The 26,082-nt window shown below is 39.1% G+C and overlaps 1 protein-coding gene across 1 annotated transcript; it reads left to right on the top strand.

Annotated features, from left to right (window-relative positions):
* Positions 1-466: 466 nt before the first annotated feature.
* LOC124170423 lies at positions 467-26,082 on the top strand. The gene is made up of 8 exons (XM_046549144.1): positions 467-474; positions 958-973; positions 1,194-1,313; positions 3,680-3,811; positions 7,048-7,215; positions 20,786-20,899; positions 24,328-24,462; positions 25,954-26,082. Exons 1-8 carry the CDS (start codon positions 467-469, stop codon positions 26,080-26,082), a joined length of 822 nt encoding a protein of 273 aa, XP_046405100.1.

The raw sequence follows: 26,082 nt of genomic DNA, 5'->3' as shown, positions 1-26,082 counted from the left end.
AATGCATTGAATCAATCAAATGCTTCACTTTTGGATTTCAAAAAAAATAGCAAAATGGCTTCCTGGAATAATCATCAAGAAGCACAAACATATTTTTTGCCCCACCAACAGAGACATCACTTATTCGACCACTGAGATCCATATTTACCAGACCCAAAACTTGATTCACAGGCATGCTGACACCACTCCATTTGTATTTGAAAGCAAAGACGATATGTTGAATATCCTTTTTCGCATTGCTTTAGAGCATCCCATCAATCTATTTTTAAGGAGATAAGTGTTTTTTCACTGCTACTTTTTCTGCAGAGTTTTAAAGGAGGAGGGGCAGCTGATGACAATTCGGAGCCTTCTGTGGAGACTAAGGGCTGCATTCAAGATGTGATTGAAAAATATTCACAGCCCACATGCTCAGCCCAAACCACTGAAATATACATTCCTGTGCCAGACTTGGTACTGTCCAGGGACAATGAGTTGGTAAGTTATGTACTAGTACACTGTGAAACCTGATTTAAACCACCTTCAGCTATACAAATTTCTTGTTAGCAATAAGGTAGACGGTGTGTCTGTCATAAATATAAGTATATTTATGGGAAGTCACTCAAAGTAATGCCACTGTCAGTTGAGGGCTTTTCCAGTTGTAACCTATGAGGCAGAAAACTGAACCACACTGGTCTTTTTTAGTCAATATCACTTGTACAACACTGGAAATTTCTGATAGAAATTACTTGTATCTTATTGAGTAGCCTTGTGGATAATGTGAAATGTCTGTTTAAACCATTTGTCTTGGCTATAACTGGGCTGTGTCTCATTATTGCCCTCTCTTTGTTTTAAGCCATCTTCCTCCTTAATTTCAATGAAAGATCCAGCTATAACTGTTGTGACACCTCATTACAAGCATGGGTGAAGAAAATATTAAGACAATTCAATGTACAGTGGAACCTCAATCTATCTTTCCAGCTGTTTTGCCTCTGCTGTAAGTGGCCAAAACTCTCATTCAAACCACACGCCTTTTGTGGCATAACTCTCCCTCCCTAGTTGAACGTTGATATTCTGGAGTTTGATCCGGGAGTCGCGAAAATATCATGAGTACATTGGCCAGCTGGAGTGACCTCAAGGAAATGAGGTTTTTTTATCATCGAATGGGCTTATTATTGTTTTTCTTTAATTGAGTGAAGCCCATTACTATCTTCCAGTTTCAAGTGAAAAACGAGGATGAAGGTAACCTCAGTGAAGGGATTTATCCTATGCTGTACACATCAGATCCAGCAGGAATTTCAACTGATGTGTCAGACCCATTGGCCACTGATGAATTGGTGAGTTGAATTTTGCCTTGTATAGTTCTAATAATTTTCTACGGCGCAATGTCACTCCTTAGAGGAATATTCCCAACACCTCTTAGAACAAACGTAAAAAGTTCTCCTGCTCCTGATCAATAATGACCAGCTACAGAATACATTTCCTGAATGAATCATTTTAAATGAATTATTTATTGTAATGAACCTTATTTGTTTTTTTATGCAAAACTGACAGCTCAAATTTGTTTACTGAGCAAGTGAGAGCACTGTCATCACATCACTGAGCAGTTATTAATGTTTTGATAATATAACAGAGTATTTAAATCTGGTTATGACAGAGTGGAAGGGTAATTAGGAATTGAGAGTAAAGATGAGTACTGTTGAGTTTGGAACAGTTTAAAGAATGACCATGACATCATGATGCAGCTGCTAGCCCGGTCGAACAACATAGCTCGTTCCTTGTGGAAGATTGATATTCACAGGAATAAGATCAGATATGGATTTTGTGATGAAAGTGAATAGGAATACATAACAAGGACGAGGAAGTTGTCCTTTACCATTTTTGAATGGGGTGTTTCACGTTGGCTTGGCAGGATTACCAAAAGACATCAAATTTTAGTGAGGTGAACTGATTTTTATTTAATTTGACTCAATTTTCTGCTGTTTTTGTTTATAGTCCTGAAACCCTTCCACTATTAATGTAACATTAATATTTTGCTAATTCTTGGATTTTTATTATTTTCTTAGAAATCAGTGCTCTTTGCCTTGCTCATTTTTGAAAATAAATTATAATGCAAGGGGTAGTCCTCTATTTTAAGAGCTATTTACTCTTAAAATTTTCCCAATAGAGGGGTTCCTTCTTCTTACCAAGAATTTCATTAGATTATATTGAAACAACAAGAACTTTATTGGCCAAATGTTGTTGGCTGATTAAGTAAATCTATTTCTACTTAGAGGCAGGAATCGTTCATTGGGAATAATTTATTTTGTACTGACATCCTGTGATTAAAGCATTCTTCATGATCACTTTTGCTTCTAGTACCAATGGATTATAATATGTATCAATGGAGGTTCCTCTTTCCAATAGAGTATTCTGGTAACATACAAGTGCCCTTCTGTTAAAGAAGATCATATTAGCGATGATAAAGAAGGAAATAGACTCTGTGATTGCACTGATGGTGCCTCAAGCAAACTGATACATCAAGACATTTCTGGACTGGTAATGCTATTTACGAACTATTTATTGTCCGTTGACCTTGAGTTACATATAAACTGTATCGGCATCTTCCTAACATTGGTTTTTTATATCTTTAAATATTTACTTTCTTTTTCTGTTTAAAATCCTTATTAATCAAACTAATGATATATGTACATCTAGAAGCAATCTTTTCCCTACTTCCCATCCATCTCTCCTTTTCTTTTTTTTTTTTTGACAATTGTCTTTATAAGTCCGTCATATCTCATGCTGTGGCCGATCAAGTTTTTTTTATTAGAAGACTTCTCCATCTATTTTCTGTACTTCCTTGGTATTTCCTCATTCCATCCCTTTTACCTTCTACATTATTCACGAGCAACACATTTCCAATGCTTTCACTTATGGCTTTCATGCGGCCGTCGATTTAAAATCTTGCTATCATTTTTAAATATGCTCAAAATGTAGTGTCCGATGAATATTTTCCATATTTTTGTATTAGTATCCTCAGCTGTGTGGAGATTCCTCTTTTCTCTAGTGCTCTGTGTGCCAAAGCTATTCTATTCACTGTTTCTTTCTAGCTTCATCCATCACTGATAATTAGGCCTTCTGTCTGCTTTAAAGGTTGTGAGACGTGAAAATGACATAGTGTTGAAACCATGGTCAGGAGTGGAGATATATGTTTAAGTGTTGAAGTTATCATTTTGTTGTTTATATTTTATCATAGGTAATAATTGCATTTAAACCTGAAACAATTTCATACGCTTGAAAGCACTGTTGCATAGCTTTTGAGCAAATAAGTAAGTAAAGGTTTCAGTTATTTTTGTGCAAGATAATGACATTCTTCTTAAAAGCTCAGTGCTCTTTGCTTTGCTCTTTTTTGGAAGTTAACTACAATGATAGGGAAGTCCCCACTTTTAAAAGCTATTCATTCTCATGATGTGCCCAATGAAGTTGTTCCTCCCTTTTCTCAAGGCTTTTATTAGATTATATTAGAAGGAAGAATAAGCTAACTGGCTGAACCTTGTTCATCAGTTAAGTTATTCTGTTTTTTACAAATAGGCCAGAATACTTCATCAGGGAATACTTGTTTACTACAGAAACCCTGTAATTCAAGCTTCATTCATGATCACTAATGCTTGTGCACCAATGGATTAAAATGTGTATCAAAGTGTGTTCCTCTTTCCGATAGAGTGATCCAGTAACTTACAAGTGCTCTTCTGTTAAAAATGATGAGATTAGCGATGATGAAGAAGGATGTGGGTTTAATGATTGCTCTGATGGTACCTCAAGCAAACAGCTGCATCAAGACTCTTCTGATCAGGTAATACTATTTATGAATTATTTATTGTCTGTTGAACTTGAATTGCATGTGAACTATATATCAACTTTAAACTAACTTAGGAAAATTTTCTAGGCTTGTTAAAATCCTCAGATCCATTGTAAAATATATGTATTAATAACCGAACAAGAGTTTAGGATTTACATTCCTCTCTCTGTAAAGTGGTAATTTTATAAATTATTTCTTAAAGCCTTCTCAAGGGATTGCACTTCCCCGTGTGTGGGACAAGTGAGTCCCATGGCTGATGCGCAATATATTTCCACATTACATGACGCATGGGCTAAGTGCGATTGGTCCAGATATTCGGCATTACATTGCTTTTTATGGTACCAACTTATGTTTATCCGTTCTTGAAAAATTCACTTACCACTTCAAATACCTTATCCAAGATATTGGAGTTTTGTCTATTATTTAAAGGAACTTTATTGATTATTGTTATGATCATAGCTACCAAAATTGCATTATATTTTTATCTACGAATAACTTATATTGCATTCACTATAAACAATATATCTACAATTTTAATAAATCAGAACAACAATAAATCAATTATATTCATATCAGCATTGATTTCAATAGTAGGAATTTCTCTAATTGTGGTAATTAATTTAAACTAAGATCTTATGTTAAAAAACAAGTATCCTTCAAAGCTTCCAATAAAAGTAGTTATCTTTTAAGTCTTAGTTTATATAAACAATTTTAGAATTGCAATCTAATATAATTTCTATTGACTATAAACCCAATGACTTCCAATACCTTCTCCAAGGTATTGGAATTGGCTTTTTTCATCTTCTGGTTAATTAGATATTACACCAAGAAATTTTAGTGAAATTGATTTTATTAATGATGGTGACAGTATTCGAATTGCATACATTAATTTATGAGCATATTACAAATAGCAAATGTGTTTAGAAGCTGAATAATTAACGATAAAAATAGCATCAAGTTTTTATGTGACAAGATATCTTTATATAAATTAGATTTAAAGGAACAACTCAAACTATTTCTTCAAACTATTAAGCATTGAATATTGATTTGTTCATTTTAAGTTGGGTTTTAGCCCAAGAAAGATGGGCAAATGGTTAACTTATCCTCAACAGCCAACTGAAGGCTTAGGTAATATGTTTATTTCTTCCCTAGGTATTTCGCTTGAACCCTCAATCTGTGGGTTGGTGAAACTTTTTTCAGTCCCGCAACATGTCCTCAGAAAGCAAACCACGGGATCACCTGATTCATTGATCTCCAGAATTTTCCTGATATAGTGAGCATCTGACATTTTACCTCTGAATATAGCCAGAATCCAATCTCCACTACAATCCTGTATTTTTTGGGAGTGCACCAACTATCCCGAGCATATTTCCCTTCGATTACTATCAAAGGAGGGGCTTTGATTTCATTTGCACTTTCTGCCATTAACAATGATGCTCAAACGACCTAATAAACTAATTGTATGAGTCTAGGGAAATACACTGTTGCCAACAACTCTTGTCTTCCCTGGGTACGTAGAAAATGAAGTTTCGTCCAGATTCTATACATACATTCCAGTTTATTATTATGGTGCAATTCATGGATTGTCTTTTGCAACAAATCAAATTGAGCATTTATCACAAATGGTCAGAAATCTTTTTTCTTGCATACTCTATCCTTTGCGGTTTTTAATTGAAAATTTGTGCCATGAAATTAGACCAGAAAACCAATCTTCAGGAGGTTTGTTGTCTTTGAAAGGTATTTTATACAATTTTTACGAGCATGATCAGCTACCATTTCCAAATCCACTTTTTTAGACAACTCTAATCCATATTTATTCATACTAGCACATTTTCTCCCCATTCTTCCAATTATATATTCGTCAAGTGCCTTCTTTAGTTCATCGTTGCTATAAGGCAGTCCCTTATGTGTTTTTCTTACGTAATTTTGCACCATTTCACCTTGCAATAATAATTATTGCTCGTATTATGACAGCAACCCCCATAATATGCGCAGAATTATTGAATATACGCAACCAGATCTTAAACACAGTGAAGTAAATACACACAATATGTCTACTAAAAATGTAAGCTTGATTTTAGTAGGGCTACAGGATAGGTCTCAAGTTTAACTTTGCATAAACAATTTCACTTGAATAGAACTAAGGTTATGACACTTAAAAAGATGCAATTGTTATGATGAGAGCAAATTTCAAGGTAATTATATTATGAAAACTAACTAAAGAAAGCTTCCTTTATCAAAAAAACCGTAAAAATAAAAGTTGATATGAGGACTCTCATTGAACAGCCTAGTTTTCTAGTCCACAATGATTTGTAATATTTACACAAAAAAAGTTTAACTCAAGAATTGCCAGACAGAAACTAAAAATTTAAGCCATACTACAATCACATAACCCGGTAAGGAAGGAATGATTGGATCTGGTGGGAAATGTGCGTCCCCCCCATCTAAACTAAATGTAATGATCCGAGTTCTAAAATTTAAAGTAACCAAGAAAACTAATCCATGAAGAAGAGAAAACGAGATTTAGTTCTTACCTAGCTCCTCTGAAATGTAGATTCTTAAGGAACTGTGGTGTTACCTGTCCTCACAACCAACAACTACGGGATGAACTGAAGGGTATATTTTCTAAGAGTGTGGAACAAGAATTCGTGGGATAAATATTTCGAAGTAGTCGGCTCTGGTTCCATTACAATATATGGAATATGTTGTACGACCCCCACGTGCCTCGCGAACGGAAATACGATCTTCTTGAGGGAGGTTGCACTTACACCACCTCATCTTACTAGTTATTATCCATACAAATGAAGTGCAGTGTGTGCACTTGAATGAATGTACACATAAATGTAGTTTACCTGTGAAAATTGTTACCCTAAATCTCTATTTCTAGTACAAGCTTATAACTTTTAAGGAAGATACTTTGCATGACCTTGATATTCCAGGGGTAACATGAGTTTGCTGTGAATGACATGATTTGAAGGCCTTCTCATGGCCCCAATGATGCTATAATAAAGCCATAATAGTATGACCCGAGTTTCACCGAGAATCTTCTTGCCCAATGTTGATTCTAACAGCCATGTAGTTTATGGGTGATTGATTTGCAGACACGTTTCGATTTTTATTTAATGGCATTGATAAGATTACAAAAATCCTGTTTCATCAAGATTATCAGCATTCTTTAGTTGTTGATTTTGAAGTAGGTGAGTTGTTTATCAGTGTTACTCTCTTTGCAGAGTATTGAAGGAGAGGGGGCAGTTCATGACAATTTGAGGTCTTCTACTGAAACTAAGGACTGCGTTCGTGATGCGATTGTAAGCACTTCAGAGAAAGCATGCTCAGTGCAACCAAATGAAATATTCATTCCCTTGCCAGACATCCAACTGCCCACAGCCAATATGTTGGTAAGTTTTATTCTCATATACGGTAATACCTGTGTTGAAAGATTCATTATTTTAGCTTTTGTTCAATTGATGTATCATTTGTATGATGATTATAGGTTGTCTGGCATAAGAATATGCATTTCTATTGGGAGTCTTCTTTAACATTCCAACCATAAGTTGTAGGAAAGAAGGAAAAATGCTTATCCATTTAGTCATAATTCAATCTTAGTTGCACTACAGAGCAAATGTTATGAATTAAATGTAGCACATCCTATGAAATAAGTCTATAGTGAATTCTCTAAATTCTACTTGCAAGCCAGTACTCTTAGCTGTAATACGGCTTGTTCGCAAGATAGTTGTCTATTTGATTTAGCAATATTCCTTTATAACCTCTGTAAGGGAACTGGCCTAATTATAAGCATTTATATGCTTGCCTAATAATAAGCAGATATATATATATATAATATTATCTGTTTTATATCTGACTGAATCTTTTACCTAACTCCGAGGAAGGTGGTAATTCCACCAAAAATTCAGTTATTTATGTGAGTTTTTAATCTTTATCTTGTGTGTTCTATTGCCCATCCTAGGGTTTTTTACGTTATTTACCTCGCCAAGGAATATTTCAAAGTGTATATATATATATATTGTGACGGAACAGGCCCGTTTCCCTGCCAGCCCGTCGACCCGTCTCAGCCCTCACGCTCCCGAGTGTTACCCCCTCCTTCTTTCCTTCCCCGACAGCTCGCCACTCCGAAATCTGGTTTCGGTAGAATGTGATTTTGGGAAAAATATTGCAGAAGAATACGATCTTAGATCGTTTATTAGGGCGCCACCCAAAACCGCGGCCCACGAACTAGCTTTGCCGGTAGAAGCAAGGACGTTCCAAACTCCCAGGATTAAATAATTGTTAATACGGGTGGACAATATGACAATGCGGACACTGGTTGTTTGACTCACGCACGGACAAGGGTTTGAGGATCCGACGAATGAACACTGACCTTTTACATTATGCACAAAAATCACCATTTATTATTGAGACTTTGGCGAAAACAACGAAAAACCATCAACGCACTGATGAAAATCACCCTTGAACAATACTAAGCCTAATCTACAAACTAATGATGGATGAATGAACACAAGCAAAAAGATGAAATACCCTTGATGACACAAAGAAATAAGAATTGAAAAGCCATTACATGTTCCTCGTCTGCCTCCTGGAAAGACGGGAAATTATGATACATTAAATTGCCCTTATTTACGGGCGTAAGACGTGCAATCAATAGTCCTTTTCTGTTCAATTAACTATTTAAAAACTCGGTGCAGTTATTGACTTTTTGCAGTCTCGCATGAACTCTTGCGAAAGTGACTTGATTGGTCTTTACATGAATCACCGGTATTTGGATGAAGTAGACGGACTTTAGAGTGGTAATCTTTACCCTCTTGGTACTGCTTGAAGCAGTTGGGAATGTGATAATACGGGAATAATTACTGGAGATTGATACTTATGGGCATGGCAGTCTGTGGTTCCCGACGACTCCGTCGCCAGCGATTCGGGGAGCCTTTTGGCTGCTCCGGATGAAAACGGCCCACAAGCGCAGCGACGGCCTCACTTTCGGCACAGATGTCGCCTTCTCAAACGCCTGGGCCAGCACCTTTATCCGTGCTCCGGAATCAGAAACTGCTCCACTTCCCCCGGTCGCTCTCCGTCACACCTCTGCAATCACAGCCGTTGCCTTTCTTGGGTCTCCTTCCCTCTCACAGCTGAGCATTGACTGCCAGCTCCCAATTATGTGCTCTCTCTCTGCTGGTACCTCGAGACAGGCTTGTCTCTCTCTCGACCAACAGACCAGTACCGTGTCCGTTCACCCACTGACTTCATCCCCACTTCTCCTCCTACCACGTAACCTCGCTATTCCCGATTTTTCCGTTACGGAAAGCTGACACACGTCACTCACTTTGAATTTTAGCCAATCACGTCACTGCACAAGTGGCGTGATCGCCTTACATCCTATGGGTACAATTGAATGGGAACTAAAACCATGGTATTTTACCGTCTTATACTACATGAAGGTCAGAGTCACTTCGCCCGATCCACGTAATCTTCCACGGGGAAGATCGTAGCCGCGTGAGGCGCGCTGACATGGGACGAAAAGAAAAAATTATCGTGACCACCTGTCACAAAGCCCCCCAGCGTGAATGAGTTTTTTTTCCGGAAAGAAAACGAGTTCACGTCTCAGAAACGAAAAATAAATACCCAATGAACAATTTTCAAACACGAATGATAATAAAAATACAGACAAAGAAAAATTCACTTGGCATGGGCTGCTCAAATTAAATTTTATGCCCGATAAGGAATTAAAGAATATGCATTGAACGTTCCTAGTCTGGATCCGTCCTCTCTTTCCAACATATAAGCATTGTGGCCTGCCTGGCCTGAGATCCTGAAGGGTCCCGTAAATAAATGAAAACATTTATGAAAAAGTCCCAATTTCGTATGGGACACCCTTGGTGTCCTCAAGAGTACAGAGTCTCCAATTTTGAATTTAGAAAAAACCCTTTGCTGATGCTTTACCCGCCGTTTCGCGGACTTCTCTAAGTTTCTTGTGATTAACTTCACAATTGATCTACGACCCATTATTTTATCCTTCGGGAATAGTAAGCCATCGGGGAAGCGATTTGGGGTTTTTTTTACCGAAATGGGCTTCAATTGGGGTCATTTGAATAGATTCGTGAACCACCTCGTTAAACCATTGGTTTATATACGGTATAGCCTCTATCCAACTTCGATGATCCTGATTGCAATACAAGCGGAAAACCCTAGATAATTCTTTCATTGTCCGTTCACTGGGATTCGACTGTGGGTGTCGTATGGACGAATATATTACCCTGATCCCCCAGCGATTCAACTCGTCCTTCCAGAGACCACTGGTGAACATGGTACCATGATCCGACAATACACTTGTGGGTGTGCCACATTTTTGAAAATATTTTTTAAGCAACCCAGGCACGTTTTCGCTTTGGGTCTGTTAAGGGGATACACTTCTACGTATTTGGGAAATACGTCAATGCATACGAATACGTATCTATTGCCCCCCCTTGCCTTTGGAAGCGGCCCATAGACGTCGACCGCGACGAGTCGACTTGGTGCATCCGGGATTATATTGGCCATGGGCCCTTGAAAATTTTTCGACGGATATTTCGTCCGTTGACATATGTCGCATTTAGCTATCTGCTGCCTGATTTCCCGATCCATATTGGACCAAAAATATCTATCTTTGATTGCTGCGATTGTTTTTGCACTGCCAAAGTGCGCGAATTGTGAGTGAGCATATTCTATGATACTCTTCCTAAGTTCTTCGGGGAGCCATACTCTATAATTAAACCTTCCGTCTGGTGTCGGGAGTTTCTTAAATAAGATTCCACCGCGCATTACGGCATATTCTGCCAATCTCCTTACTCTCTCGCTACGTACCGGATTCTCCTCAGCATGGTTTCCCTGTAAGTATTCCACTACTAAACGTAATGACGGGTCTTCGCGTTGCTTCCGTCCGATATCCCTGAATTCGTCTGTGGGAAACGGCGCGAACTTAAAATCGATCTCTGCCATGGAGTAATGCCCTGGAATCTGCGCTTTCGATGAGGATTGTTCTGGTGGGTATCTACTCAACCAATCGGCTACAGGATTCTCATTCCCTGGGCAAAACTCGACCCTAAAGTGGTATTCCTGAATAAGTAAAGCCCACCGAGTTAATCGGCAATTATTAAAGTGACATTTTGTTAAAAACGTGAGTGCTTTGTGATCGGTAACTATCACTATTTCTCTCCCTAATAACAAAGTTCTGAACTTAATCAACGTCCAGACAATAGCGAGGGCTTCCTTTTCTGTCGTGGAATAGGCTAATTCCGGCCCCTTCAATGAACGGCTTGCGAACGAAATGACTTGATCAGATCCGTAGTCGTCCTTCTGAAAGATCACGGCCCCTAAACCTATATCGCTGCTATCAGTCTGCACGTAAATCGTCCTGGAAAAATCGGGAAATTTGAGCATAACCGTATCTAAGAACCCTCGTTTTATGCTCTCAAATGCATCGCGTTGCTCTTCACCCCATTTCCATGAATTTCCTTTCTTAAGCAGGCGTAGCAACGGGATCGTACGCTGAGCATACTTTTTAAGAAACTTGGTATAATAATTACACAATCCTAAGAAACCTCTTAATCGTTTTAAATTTGTGGGGGGTAGGGCCGTTTCAATCATCTTGATTTTTTCGGGATCTGGCCTAACGCCTTTCTCAGATATAATGTGCCCTACGAATTTAATTTCTTTTCGACCAAAGTGGGACTTCGATAAATTTAACGAAATATTTGCCCTCAACAACTTCTGAAATAGGACATCTAATTGTTCTAAATGCTCATGGAAAGTTGATGAAGAAACTAGTATGTCATCCACATACACGGTCAAACAGTGACCGAGTTCCGAGCCAAGTATGGTGTCTAAACATCGAATCAACGCGGCACCACTGTTCTTTAAACCGAAAGCTACGCGCTGAAATACGTAACTGCAGGAATTGAATATGAAGCCAGTGTTCTTCTGGTCTTCAGGATGTAACTCAATCTGCCAGTACGATGCCGTGAAGTCGACGCATGAAAAATATTTGGCCCCATGAAAGCTCATTAAAATCTCGTCTATTTTCGGAGGTATGTCATTCTCCGGAATAGTGAGGCTATTCAATCGCCTAGCATCCAGGCATAGGCGAATGGTTCCATCTTTTTTCTTCACAACCAATAATGGATTAATGTAGGCTGTGGTTTGTTTCCTGATAATACCCTGGGTCAACATCTCATTTATTTTCTCCTGGACTTGTTCCCGGTATGCGTAGGGAACGGGATATGTTTTCTGCACAAAAGGTTGATAATTCGACAATCTAATCCTATGTTGAAAACTTAGAATTCGACTGGGAATAGGTGAAAACAGTGGTTGATATTTCATTAACAGATGGCGTAACTCATCTCTGTCTCCACTGCTTAAATGACTTGCGCTCCTGACGACACTCTCTACCTCTTCCGCGTGTGACGAGCTTTCGATAGACAATACCTGCGCATGGTCGATTGAGTGGCTGGTTTTTATGGGCAGTGCTATTAGCGCGGAGTCTGAGCTTTTTATCTCCACTGTCTTTCGATCAAAATTAATTATCATCTTGTTATCAGTAAGGAAATCGACGCCAAGAATCACAGGTTTAATTAAATTTTTAACCACGAGACAAACTGCTTCAAATTCCCTCCCTTCTATGCACATGTTCAACAATACTTGACGGGTTATGGGTGACGATTTTTTCTTGTCAGCGCAAATTATACACGAACGACTTATTGGGAACGACGGTATATCAGTCTTGGCTTTGAGCTTATTGTAAAGCGCTTCGGAAATCGCTGATATCTCGCTTCCCGTGTCCAATAGTGCCATGATTGGCACGCCGTGTGTTATTATACTAACTTCAGGACACAAGCGTCTTTCTGATTTCACCCATTCTCTGTTATACCCCTCCCAGTCTGCTTGAGTGATTTCGCAAGTGGATACGAAATGACCTAGTACCTCCATGCGGAGTTCCTCGCCTGGCTTGTGGAGGTTATTCATCCCAGACGTTTGGAGTTTAACGGACTCCTTCCTTCACTACACTCGCCATTTTCCGCGATGGCGTGGCTCGCGGATTCATTAGAATCTTGACTAGCAAACGTACTACCTTTTGGTCGTTCGGGACGGCATTGTGACCCACGCCCAAAACTCGCCGTATTTATCCTTGGGTTGTAATTTGTGTCCCGAGGCCTCGAATCACCCGTAGCCGTCCGCGGTGGATTTCCCCTGTTCCCGAATGCTACTGATTCGATAGATTGATCGTATAAACCAAGTAAAACTATTAACCTTTCCACGGTCAACTGCTCTACCGATTTTAAATGGTTTTGTATGGGTAATGGAAATTGTCTAACTAACGCGTGAAGAATTTCACCATTACTTAACGGAGGAGAACACAAACGAGCTTGTGCCAATTTATCTGTGGCAAATTGCTTCATCGTTACTGCACCCTCTCGACTGTATCTACCAGTCATTACTCTGGCACGGTAATTATACTGCGTGTCCGCATCCCAGAAATTTGACAAAAACTTCTGTTCAAATTCTTGATAGGTTTGAGGCAATGGAAATAGCGCGTTTCCCCAAACTTTCGCGTTACCAGATAGCATTTGGTAAAACAATTGAGGCTTTAATGCCTCCGGAACTGCTGCTAACGAGAAATAATTTTTTACGTCTCGCAAAAATGCTATGGGATGTTCATTATCTCGCGCGGAGAAGCGGGGTTTGTTCACAGCTAGAATATGATTCGAGAACTCTGTGGAAATAGCCCCCCTTCCCTCTATGGCCGCGATTTTAGCCTCAATCGCACTGACCCTCTCATCATTCCTTTCGTCGGGTTCGCGACGAACATGCTCTAATGCGTCCGTACGCGCGTTAATCTGCCTTACTTCTGCCTCAATTATTTTATGACACTCATCATGAACATCTTTCAATTTTACTTCGACGGTTCCCACTCTATCATTGACTTGGGCTATCTCTCTCCTGAGACGACCATTATCAGTTTTTGCCTCTCGTTGTAGGTTGGCAATATCGCGGGACATAGTTCCTATCTTCTCACTACATTGATTGAACGCTAACCTACATTCTGATCGCATTTCACCGACGGTATCGCGCATCCTATCTTCAAAACACTGTAGTTAACGCTCAAAACTAATTTGGATAGCTTCTTGGCCTTTTTGCATAGTTTCATGGTTATTTTGTATTTTACTTTCTAAACTAATTTGGCCTTTTTGTGTAGTTTCATGGTTTTTTTGTATTGCCTGCATTATGGACATCAATATATCATTATTACATGATCTAACCTGCGGCTGTATCACTTCTAAGGATTCGTCCTTATGATCGGCACGCTGTTCCTCTTCCCGATACTCCGATTTATCCAAAACCATTCCCTGTATACAATTCGCTAAATCATCGGTGTCTGAATTCTCACTTCGCTCTTCCGATTCCTCGTCTTGAATCACCCCACTCTCCCTATACTGGGTAAAAGCTGACCCCTTTTTCTCGTCCGCCATTCCGTATCTTTCGCAAAACACAACTGACTCTCCTCTAAAGGCATGTGTCACTGCCTCTACCCCGTCAATCTCACCATCCGCGTCAAAAACTGTGGCCAAACTCTCCACCTAGTTGAATGCCAAAAATTGTCGTGATCGCCAAAATCTGTGGCGGATCGGGCCCACCGCGTTGGGCGCCAATTAAACTGTGACGGAACAGGCCCGTTTCCCTGCCAGCCCGTCGACCCGTCTCAGCCCTCACGCTCCCGAGTGTTACCCCCTCCTTCTTTCCTTCCCCGACAGCTCGCCACTCCGAAATCTGGTTTCGGTAGAATGTGATTTTGGGAAAAATATTGCAGAAGAATACGATCTTAGATCGTTTATTAGGGCGCCACCCAAAACCGCGGCCCACGAACTAGCTTTGCCGGTAGAAGCAAGGACGTTCCAAACTCCCAGGATTAAATAATTGTTAATACGGGTGGACAATATGACAATGCGGACACTGGTTGTTTGACTCACGCACGGACAAGGGTTTGAGGATCCGACGAATGAACACTGACCTTTTACATTATGCACAAAAATCACCATTTATTATTGAGACTTTGGCGAAAACAACGAAAAACCATCAACGCACTGATGAAAATCACCCTTGAACAATACTAAGCCTAATCTACAAACTAATGATGGATGAATGAACACAAGCAAAAAGATGAAATACCCTTGATGACACAAAGAAATAAGAATTGAAAAGCCATTACATGTTCCTCGTCTGCCTCCTGGAAAGACGGGAAATTATGATACATTAAATTGCCCTTATTTACGGGCGTAAGACGTGCAATCAATAGTCCTTTTCTGTTCAATTAACTATTTAAAAACTCGGTGCAGTTATTGACTTTTTGCAGTCTCGCATGAACTCTTGCGAAAGTGACTTGATTGGTCTTTACATGAATCACCGGTATTTGGATGAAGTAGACGGACTTTAGAGTGGTAATCTTTACCCTCTTGGTACTGCTTGAAGCAGTTGGGAATGTGATAATACGGGAATAATTACTGGAGATTGATACTTATGGGCATGGCAGTCTGTGGTTCCCGACGACTCCGTCGCCAGCGATTCGGGGAGCCTTTTGGCTGCTCCGGATGAAAACGGCCCACAAGCGCAGCGACGGCCTCACTTTCGGCACAGATGTCGCCTTCTCAAACGCCTGGGCCAGCACCTTTATCCGTGCTCCGGAATCAGAAACTGCTCCACTTCCCCCGGTCGCTCTCCGTCACACCTCTGCAATCACAGCCGTTGCCTTTCTTGGGTCTCCTTCCCTCTCACAGCTGAGCATTGACTGCCAGCTCCCAATTATGTGCTCTCTCTCTGCTGGTACCTCGAGACAGGCTTGTCTCTCTCTCGACCAACAGACCAGTACCGTGTCCGTTCACCCACTGACTTCATCCCCACTTCTCCTCCTACCACGTAACCTCGCTATTCCCGATTTTTCCGTTACGGAAAGCTGACACACGTCACTCACTTTGAATTTTAGCCAATCACGTCACTGCACAAGTGGCGTGATCGCCTTACATCCTATGGGTACAATTGAATGGGAACTAAAACCATGGTATTTTACCGTCTTATACTACATGAAGGTCAGAGTCACTTCGCCCGATCCACGTAATCTTCCACGGGGAAGATCGTAGCCGCGTGAGGCGCGCTGACATGGGACGAAAAGAAAAAATTATCGTGACCACCCGTCACAATATATATATATATACACTTTGAAACTTACTTATATTACACTTATATGTGGTGTTCAGTGTTATAGTTACCAATATTAGATAGAATTTTTTTGCAGGAGGCCCTGATTTTGTTTTAACACGTTGCGTGCGGATGACGAGAATTCTCGTCATTTTTTTCGCGAACGTTCCGGACGGATGACGAAGATTCTCATCATATAGGCGCGTGAACCTAAACAATTTTAAGGGTACAATACATATTCGTTAGTACGTTTTCACTTGTTGTTCGTTATTCGTAATGAATTGATGCATCATTAAGTTTGATTGGGTAAAGTTATATGAATTCTAAACTTTAGCTTTTTAACCATGTTTAAACCAAAGGCATTACGCCCTAATAGGCACATATTTCCAAGTCGGCATTCCTAGGAATTTAAATACCCCGGTATGCAATGTGTTAAGAAGAAAATTATTTCTTGAGGCTCTCAGCCGGTTGTAAGTTCATTTAAGTCTTTTCTCCCACGTGTTGCCATTGTTGATAAACCATCAAATGGTGGGCCTTACACCTAGTACCATGAGCTTTGGTACAACATCCCTGGGAATCTGCATTGTGATCTGCACTGTCATCTTGCCAGCAGTAGTTTAATTGGCAGCAGTCCAAGGGAATTTTTCTCTTTGCAATTCATTTGTATTTCATTTGTTATAGGAACTAAGAGGAAACTCCATGAGTCCACCGTCTTCATGAATTTTTCGCTGCACATAAAGTCTGCATGTGTGTATTTTGTAAGGGTTGTCCAACTCAGTGGAAATAAGTGGGGGAGTTGAAGGATCTTGCCCGTTGACACCTAGTTTTACTGAGACGGGAAATGAACCATAATCACCACATTCGGAAGGGGCATTGGTGGCATATGAGCTTGAGAAATGTGCAATTATTGTGTTCCAAAGGAACCAGGCTGCTGCCCTATGCCACACAAAGTTGAGTTATAGAGGGTTCCATTTCCAAGTTAAGGAATATGAATAGATATGATTTTTTACTGTAAATAACTGACAGGAATACATATTGTGCTGTGTGCTGTTAACAATGGTATAGTGAAAATTGTATAGTAACAATATATATAGAGAGTTTTTTGATTGAAAATTGATTTTTTCTATAAATGCGGAAATGAAGATATTGTTTAAAATTATTTTGCAATAAAGCTAAGCTGCTGTAACATATTAATACATTTTTAAATTGCATGTCCATTCTATTTCTTGGTTTTTCAAATATGGACAGTTTTTAACTTCATCAGTAGAGTATAACAATAAAGCAAATGTATCTGCTCTGATGGGCAATCATATCTACAAGGGGATAGAATATGGATAAAAATGTGTAAGGCTTAGCATTAAATGCAAGGAAATAATCAGACAAAAAAGTTTCTTGACACAGCTTAGTTTATAAAGAAATTTCCAAAGAAATTAAAGACATCTGGAAATGCTGTACAAGTGTGACTTAGGCCGTTTCACTCTGGGTACCTCTTTGTGCAATCTTACGTACGTATAAAGGCGCAGTCAAAATTGCATCTTGTAAATCAGTGAATTGCTCCAATGCACAAGAGAATGCCCTGTTGTGAGATTGTAAAATTTCTTCTGCTCTAATAGGGTGGTTTCCTATTATTTTTTTATTGCCTAAATCGAAAGATTAATACTCCTGGCGTACATATTTCACGCTCTTAGATTTTCTAATGACGATATCTATTTTTTGCGATTAAATGAAAGGCAAAAAATTTCAAGCGCGCGAAAATGCGACGGCTAAATATGAATTCCAGGAAAACTCCGTGTGATGTCATTCTGGTTCCCACTGCCGCAAGTGAGATGACCTTGAGGCAAAGTTCTGAGTGCTGATATGACGCAGGATGCTAGCAGGTAGCACTTGGCTTAAATAAAGATTATTAATACCTTATCAAACGAAGAAAACTTTCCGACCGTAGCCAGTTTTAATAGGTCATTATTAAGACATGTTTCCCTGAGCTCTATGCCTCATGCATGCATTGGTAATCTCAGACGATGTAAAACTTCTTGCTACTCGTATAGAAACTAGGTCCCTGTGACGTAATGTGGAGTGGCATTGCATGGGCGCCAATCTGGCCTTTTTCAAATGAGGATAAAAATTGACCATTGCCATTCGTCTGAACCGGTTTTTCTAAAACCAAATTATTTGCATATTATGGATACACTAATGGTGGGTAACGAATCGCAATCAATGCCATTCGTTTTCTTAGATGAAGGAAACTACCCTATTTCAGGGTCAGATTCTCACTATTACAACAAATGTTTTCAATACTAACCTGAGGAATTATTTGCCTTATGTTTAACGGCCTTTATTTATTATGGAAAAGACGATTCAATTATGACCGCTTCTGCCATTTTGGTGCATCAAATAGGAAATGAAAGCTTAAAAGTATGGTTATAAAAATAGGTATGATTAATCTAACAAGGGGAGACCACGTACCTTGCTCCGCCCATTTCAATGGCATATTTTTTATAGCCTTCAGAATGATGAACACATCATCCCTGAACTAGTGGTGGTTCCTTTGAACAGGCCTTAGTTTGGCTGTAATAAATTAATTTTCAGGTGGTACTTTTCACAAGCCGTATATAATTCCAAAATTTCGCTCGCACAGCAGACCGGTTATGTGGGGTAGAGGTAGCATATGTGATTCCCACGTGGGGGGCCAGGGTTTGGGGCTTCGTCATGGCAGTTTATTTTCTTGTGATCAATCGGAATCAAGTTTTTTATTAATTTCAACTGTGGCAAGCATAGACATGAGACAGTATTTTTATCATCATAAGGGCATTTAGGTATACAAGCAGTGCCGTTTCAAACACGGAGATACGACTACACTAGCAAGGGTTGGCATGCACTAAAATATTAACTTTTTCTTTTCTTATGCTGATCAACTTCCACATTAAAAATGAAAACCACTCTTGCGAGAGCACATACCATTAAATGCCCATGGTAAGCAACAAGATGCATAAAGACATAATTAATTAGAACACAAAACGAATATAAAATGCCATATTTCTTGAACACTTGTAATTCACTCCACTCCAAAGTGAGATTACTTACACAGTACCTATGTGCTACAAGAACCATTCTGAAATACAATTTCAATTAACAAATTGGATGAAATAAAGTTTGATAACCCTGGACCAGGTGCGCTGGCGTATAAAATACGTCAATCTTCGAAAACCAAGGATTTCATCATGGTACATAAAATGTGGGCTAGAATGCTCTTATGTATTCCTACAATGTACTTTGACTGTCTATATTGCGAGTTCTCCAAGTTCGATGTATTTTCGAGCCATATGTTTAGATCAGCAAGAGGAACCCGACACCCGTGACATATAAAATAAGGCTGAGCGACCGGCCGTGTACCACCGGTATCTTTATGTCTGTATCAGCTATATATGTACAAGATTGAACTAATGTCTACAAATAAAGATTAATTTTAACTAAAATCAAGTGTTATCCTGTATGCACATATCATGGGCAAAGTACGCCAATCACCCAGTCATGTAAAAATAAAATTCGTGCACCCTAGAGGGTTAAAAGCAACAAGCACACCAAATGTGTCTTGTGCTTGCCGCTTCTCAAAATATTCCCTAGCCCTTCCAATACAATAACAACAGGCCCACCAACAATTGTCATTCCTTCGAAAAATAAACCACTGTTATAGCCCCCCGTTAATCTTTCAGTATGTTTTTCGGGAGAGTGGCAAGTGTAGCCTTCATTTCTCATTAAACGCTCTTCAATTATCATCAATTCAGTGTTTAATTGAATGCAACAATCGTTACTAATGTATCCTCACATGAGCACAACATTTAAGTTTCTTTTCATTTCTCTAATAAAATGAATTAGGTGAGAATTACTATTCATTTCTAAAATAAACTTCGCTCATTTTATTTTAGATCACTTTTTCTAAATGTAAAACTGAAGTCAATCATTAAAATCAGTAGAGATAAATAGGAGATAATATCGCAGAGCACAGTTTTGAAGAAAGATACCTACCTAGAGGGAAATACTCTTCTGCAGTTTGCATGCTATGGTATGCAGATTTGGTGTAGTATACCACCGTCAAGGAGTACCACCAATCATGCGGTTAATGAATATGTGTGAAATATCTAAACATCCTCATAATTTCAATCGAGAGGATAGCTACCAAATACACAGTACGTGGAAGACACTCTTCGCCCTATACCACTATGCTATTGGCCACAAGGCTACCAATCAGGGAGAACATACACCACTGGGCAGCCTTTATAACAGCGGTCAAAACACGGCATAATCACTTCGACATGAAGACGCCTGCTGGAATGTAGGAGAAACTGCTTTCCCCAATGCAACCACAGTGCGGTGAAGCCCGGAAAATGCAGCCTGCAAACCCTATATTATTATTCTTAAAACTGACAAAATCAATAACACAGAAGTCAATTGGAAACATAAATATGATGGTTAAAATAAAGAAATATTTAAAAAATCAAATAATATACTTTAAATGTAAGTGGCCAAAACTCTCATTGAAATCATGTGTTTCTTGGCAGCGTAGCTCTCCGCTCCCTAGTTGAGCGTTAATATTCTTGAGTTTGATCTGTGAGTTGCAAGATTCTCATGAGTATTTTGGCCAGCTGGAGTGGTCTCATTTAAAACAGGAGTTTTCATTATCGAATGAGGGAATTATTGTTTTGCTTTTATTGAGTAATGCCAATTATTCTCTTCTAGTTTCATGTGAAAGAGGAGAATGTAGACCCTCTGAGTGAAGGGAACTCTCCTGAGCTCTACACGTCAGATTCAGCTGGAAGTGATGTCTCAGACCCATTGGCCACTGATGACCTGGTGAGTGGACTTTTGCCAAGTGTAATTTAATTTTTCTACGGCACAATATCATTCCTTTATGCATTATTTATTTATACCTCTCAGCAGAAGCGTACTGCATTTTGCCTTGCTTGTTCAATCATGAACAACTACGGAAGAGCTTTCATGTTTGAATCATTAGATTTAAATGTAATGAAGTGATTTGTTGTATTTTGCCAAACTGACCGCTCAACTTAGCTCACTGAGCAATTAAGCTCTCTCTTGTCACGGCACTGAGCAGTCATTTGATATGTAATCATACAAACACTGGGTGCATCCAGGGGGAGCTCCGCTCACTGACCAGAAGGTGAGCGAACCACCGCTCTCCCCCTGGATGCGACCGCTCACCACCCGATCACTAGTGAGCGGCCGCCATATTTGTGAGCGTACTCCCGGGCATGATTAAGCACTCACCGAGTAGGTGAGCGGCGGCGCGAGTTCAAAATGGTGCCGAAGAACTGTCAAGTTGAGCAGCCGTATTAATTATACATTGTAACGTATCAAACACTGGATGACTGAAACGTATTGTAGGCATATTAAATGCAATTGGCAGAAGGCCTTTTGTTGCGTATTTATTTACTAAATTAGGTACCCAAAATATTATTCTGCGGTGGAATTTTGTAGTAAGCCAGGTTAAGTTCAGATGTAGTCTTCGCTGAAAAATGGATTTTCGAGTTGAAATTGGTTTTTAATTCTTTATTAATATTTCATTAGCTTCAGATAAGTTGAAATATATCTAAATACGTAAATCGCTGGGTATTACTTGTCCCGTTAGTCAAAAATAAGGTGAGAGTAATTTTTCTCCCGGGTAAACTAAGTAATTGCTTCAACATTGCCTTCAGGCCATTTTACTCGGGGGACGACATTGCGCAATAGCTGAAGTATGTATGAAGTTAAAATCAAAATTGTGTCGTGTAAAGCGGTGAATTTCTATAACACGCGAGAATGATTGCACATAAGGTACCTTTATACATATTGGTCTTCTGGTAGAGAAACATATTACAGTGATATCAGGGTTAAGAGTAAAACCTTTCATGTGACCTTTGACAAAGTGAGTGGCATACATAAAGTAGACAGAACTAGAAATTTTGAAGGTTAGAAGCTAAATCTATTATGTCAATAAAAAGTTGGCACCAAGCAAGTTGTTCAGCGATTTTAAAAACCCTTAAAACTACTCGCTGGCAAATGACAAAAAGAGATAACAAGAATTGGTTTGTCATCAGCAGGAACATTAACATAAACCCGAGCACATTCAAAGTCCATTCCTCAAATATAGAAGCTCATGTGGCACATAGCTCACTTCAAAAGTAATGTCAGATTTGGTTAGTATGATAACTCCAGCATTATTTAATTTGACCAGTTTAACAGCACTTCCTCAAAACATCCACAACACTACGTCCCGTAATGCTGAGATATAACTTCATCATTAGTCACCCAATGTTCACAAACAGTTTATTGTGATATTCGTGTGTAGGTTTCCGCGGCGTTGTTCACGATGACTGCTAATTTCTGGGCTCTCCAGCCGCGTCTGTCGTTTATGGTTGACTACAGTTTCGGAAGCCATCCTGCTTCTGTCTTCAGGTCGAAGGTGAGAAGTTTTCATTTTTTGCCGTCTTATATAGCACTGGCCGATCTCCTCCTGTGCGCTGATTGGTCAGAACTCTCTTCCAAACGTTGCTGATTGAGTAGCCGTTCTCCCTGTTAATATTTTGTGTTTTGTGAATTTCAATTGCTTCCCTGATTTGCCTTGGGTAGTAGCGACTTCTTTTGCCACTATCTTCGCTTTTTCGAATTCAATGTTATGGTCGGCCTCACTCCAAACATGCTCTGCAATGGCTGACAAGTGCAGTTGTTTTTTATTGGTAGCTCTTACATGCTCCTTCATCCTTGTCACCATTCCGCAGGCCGCAGGCACTATGCGAAGGCGTGTACACAGTGCCATGCTCCTGCGGAAAATCATATGTTGGCAAAACATGCCGAGGAATGGCGACAACGATGAAGCAGCATGTGAGAGCTACTTCTCACCTTTGACCTGAAGACGGAAGCAGGATGGCTTTCGAAACTGTAGTCAACCATAAACGACAGACGCGGCTGGAGAACCCAGAAATTAGCAGTTTATTGTGATAATAATAACAACATCTACTGACGTCCTTGATCAGTTATTAAATCTCATTCAAGAAACTATAAGACGAAGCGGATTTCACGGAATTAGCAATTGTGAAACTATTGCTTTCTAAACATGGCAAAGATGTCCATTTAAGTGCAAATACCAAGACTTCAATGTCAGCCGCCAGATTCCCAACGAAATATTTGGACGATTGACACAAACGGCATTTCTAATAAATATCATGGGACTCATAAAGAACTTTTAGCGATAAATCCTCAAGGACCGTACATTTAGAGTGATATATATTCGGGACAGAGTTACAAGGTATGAACTTATCACAGGAACTTATCAAAGGATATTTTGCAGCCACTACAAGAAATTATACACAAGCGCTGGGTGCCGTATTGAATGTTTAGCATTTCAAGTACCCACCAAAGCGCTCAGTGAGCATTCACCATCCAGGGGGGAATGTGAGCGCTGACGTCACAGGCCGCTCACTGATCAGGGAGCGATCACTCCCCCTGGATGCACCCACTCTTTCACTTCTGTTCACCACGGAACAGAAGGGGGGTGAGGAATTGAGAGTTTAACAGAGTACTATTGACTGAGGTACTCTGAAACAGATTGACCCTGACATTATGATGCAGCTATTAGCCAGATTCAACTGCATAACTTACTCGTTATGAGATATTGATGTTCATAGGAATTAAATTATTTCAGTTTTGGATTATGTGATTAAATAGAGCAGAATTTTCTGTTTGGACGAGGGAATGTTAGACCTTCTTTACCATTTTCAAATTGAATTGGGCATCGGCAATGCAAGTTGATTGCCAAAAGATATCAATTTTTAGTTTAGTGACTTCAACAGATTTTTCTTTACTCTGACTGAAATTTCTGCTGCTGTTGTTCATAGTCTTGAAACCCTTCCACTTTTAATGAAATATTAAGATTTTGCTTATTCTTAGATTTTTATCTACTTTTTTAGAAGTCTGTGCGATCATCTGCGAAATCAGAGAAGTTCACAACTTAAAGAGCTATTTATTCCCAAGATTTTCCCAATAAAGTTGTTTTTCCTTCATACTATGGCTATTATTAGATTATTTGAGAATGAATAAGAATTTTATTGGCTAAATCTTCTTGGTTTATCAAGTTAATCTTTTTTCTACAAGGAGGCCAGAATCGTTCATCAGGAATAATTTATTTTATACGTGCACTTTGTAATTCAAGCTTTGTTCATGAACACTATTTCTTCGTGTACCAATTGATAAAAATGGGTATCCATCGTTGTCCCTCTTTCCAATAGAGTGATCCGGTAACGTACAAGTGCTCTTCTGTTAAAGAAGATCAGATTAGCGATGATGAAGAAGGACTTCATGTACACGAGGATTGCGCTGGTGGTGTCTCAAGCAAACTGGTACATGAAGACTCTTCCAATCAGGTAATACTATTAATGAACTTCACATAGTACTGTATCACCATCATAAGTCAGCAAAACGAAAATTGGTTTCATACAGCCCTCAATATCTGTGTAACATCTGATTATCTTTTATGCATAGATGGTCTTCTTTTTTATATACTTAGTAACCTGGCCCATGAAAAACATTCAGAACTATTCTTTTACCTTCTTCCTGTCCTCCTCTCCTTTTTTTCTGACTATAGTATTTTTAAGACCATCACATCTAATGAGGTGGCCAAATAGGATAAGGTTTTTAACAGACTTCTCTTTCCTCCCACTCTTCTTTTTACTTCCTTGTTTTGTTTTAATTTTTTTATCTTCAGTTATCTTCTGGAGCAACACATTTTGAAAGCTTCCAATCTTGACTTCTCTGCAGCTGTCCATTTTGAAACCTGGCTACCATTTGTTACTATGCATATAGTATCAGATATACTGTTTCCTTATTTTGGTGTTGGTACTCTCAATTGTAGGAGAGTCTTCTTTTTTCTGGTGCTCTCTGTGCCTGTGCTATTATACTATTTCTTTCTTGCTTCATCATCACTGGTAACTAAGCTTCCTAAAGCATAACATAACAGTCTGTTTGTGAGAATAGAGATGTCCTTAAAAATGACAAAGAGTATTGTAACCTTCATCAGTGTTGGAGTTTTATATTTAATTGTAGAAATTATAATTTGTTGTTTATAATTTACCATCAATTAAGTGAAGTTACTCCTAAAACAATTCGTTACGCTTGAAAGCACAGTCTAAATCTTTTGTGCAAATAAGTTGTGAAGGATTCAGTTATTTCCGAGCAAGCTTATGTTATTGTGTGGAAATATACATCATAGAAACTTAATTAAATCTCTGGATGTAAAAATACCTCAACAAAGCACCACTTATAAATTTTACATGCAGAGATCTTCATATTTTCCCATTGAAGTAATGCAACCTTTGTCCTATGTGAAGTTATCTAAAGATTTCTCTTTTTCATCAACTCAAAATGGCCTTCAGTTATATCTCGCCTGAGTAAGTTTTTTTTTGTCAAAATCTTTGATGTCTCTAAACCAAATTATAAACTAAAATAAACTAAATTTATATTCTGTTATTGCCCCTTCTCATTTTCCATGAATGAATGTTTTTACCTATGGGCTCTGGATTCTCATGCAAAGTGTTCCCATAAAATAAGTTTCTGTTATATATAAGATGATATCTGGAGAATTACATCTCCAGGAACTGTTGCCCAGAGAATAATGACGTGGATTTTTCAGGGATTTTGCAATAAAAATAAGAAGCATGAGGAGTATAGATAAGTGATATATTTAATAACAGCTATAAACATAATCAATTCCTGTCATTAATTACCTTGCCGGATAGTGTGAAAAATATATCCATTTGAAACTAACTTTTATTTTATTTGTGTGACTAATTCTGAAAAGCATTTATATGTTTCTGTATCTCAATCGCTAATGATGATGATTGGGGATTATGTTGCAGCCCAATACCTTAACTGCTTCCCAAGGTGAAAAGGTGGAAGCTCTGGGCAGGGTAGATATTGTGGGAGACCTGGATGCGACGCTGATTGGGGCAAAGAAGGAACTATCTCCGGAGGAGAATGCACAGTAG

This window comes from Ischnura elegans, chromosome 13, assembly GCF_921293095.1.
Source record: "Ischnura elegans chromosome 13, ioIscEleg1.1, whole genome shotgun sequence".
In the NCBI taxonomy this organism is placed as follows: domain Eukaryota; kingdom Metazoa; phylum Arthropoda; class Insecta; order Odonata; family Coenagrionidae; genus Ischnura; species Ischnura elegans.
The sequence above is the reverse complement of the archived record's forward strand: the minus strand, read 5'-3'. Positions and strand labels throughout refer to the sequence as shown.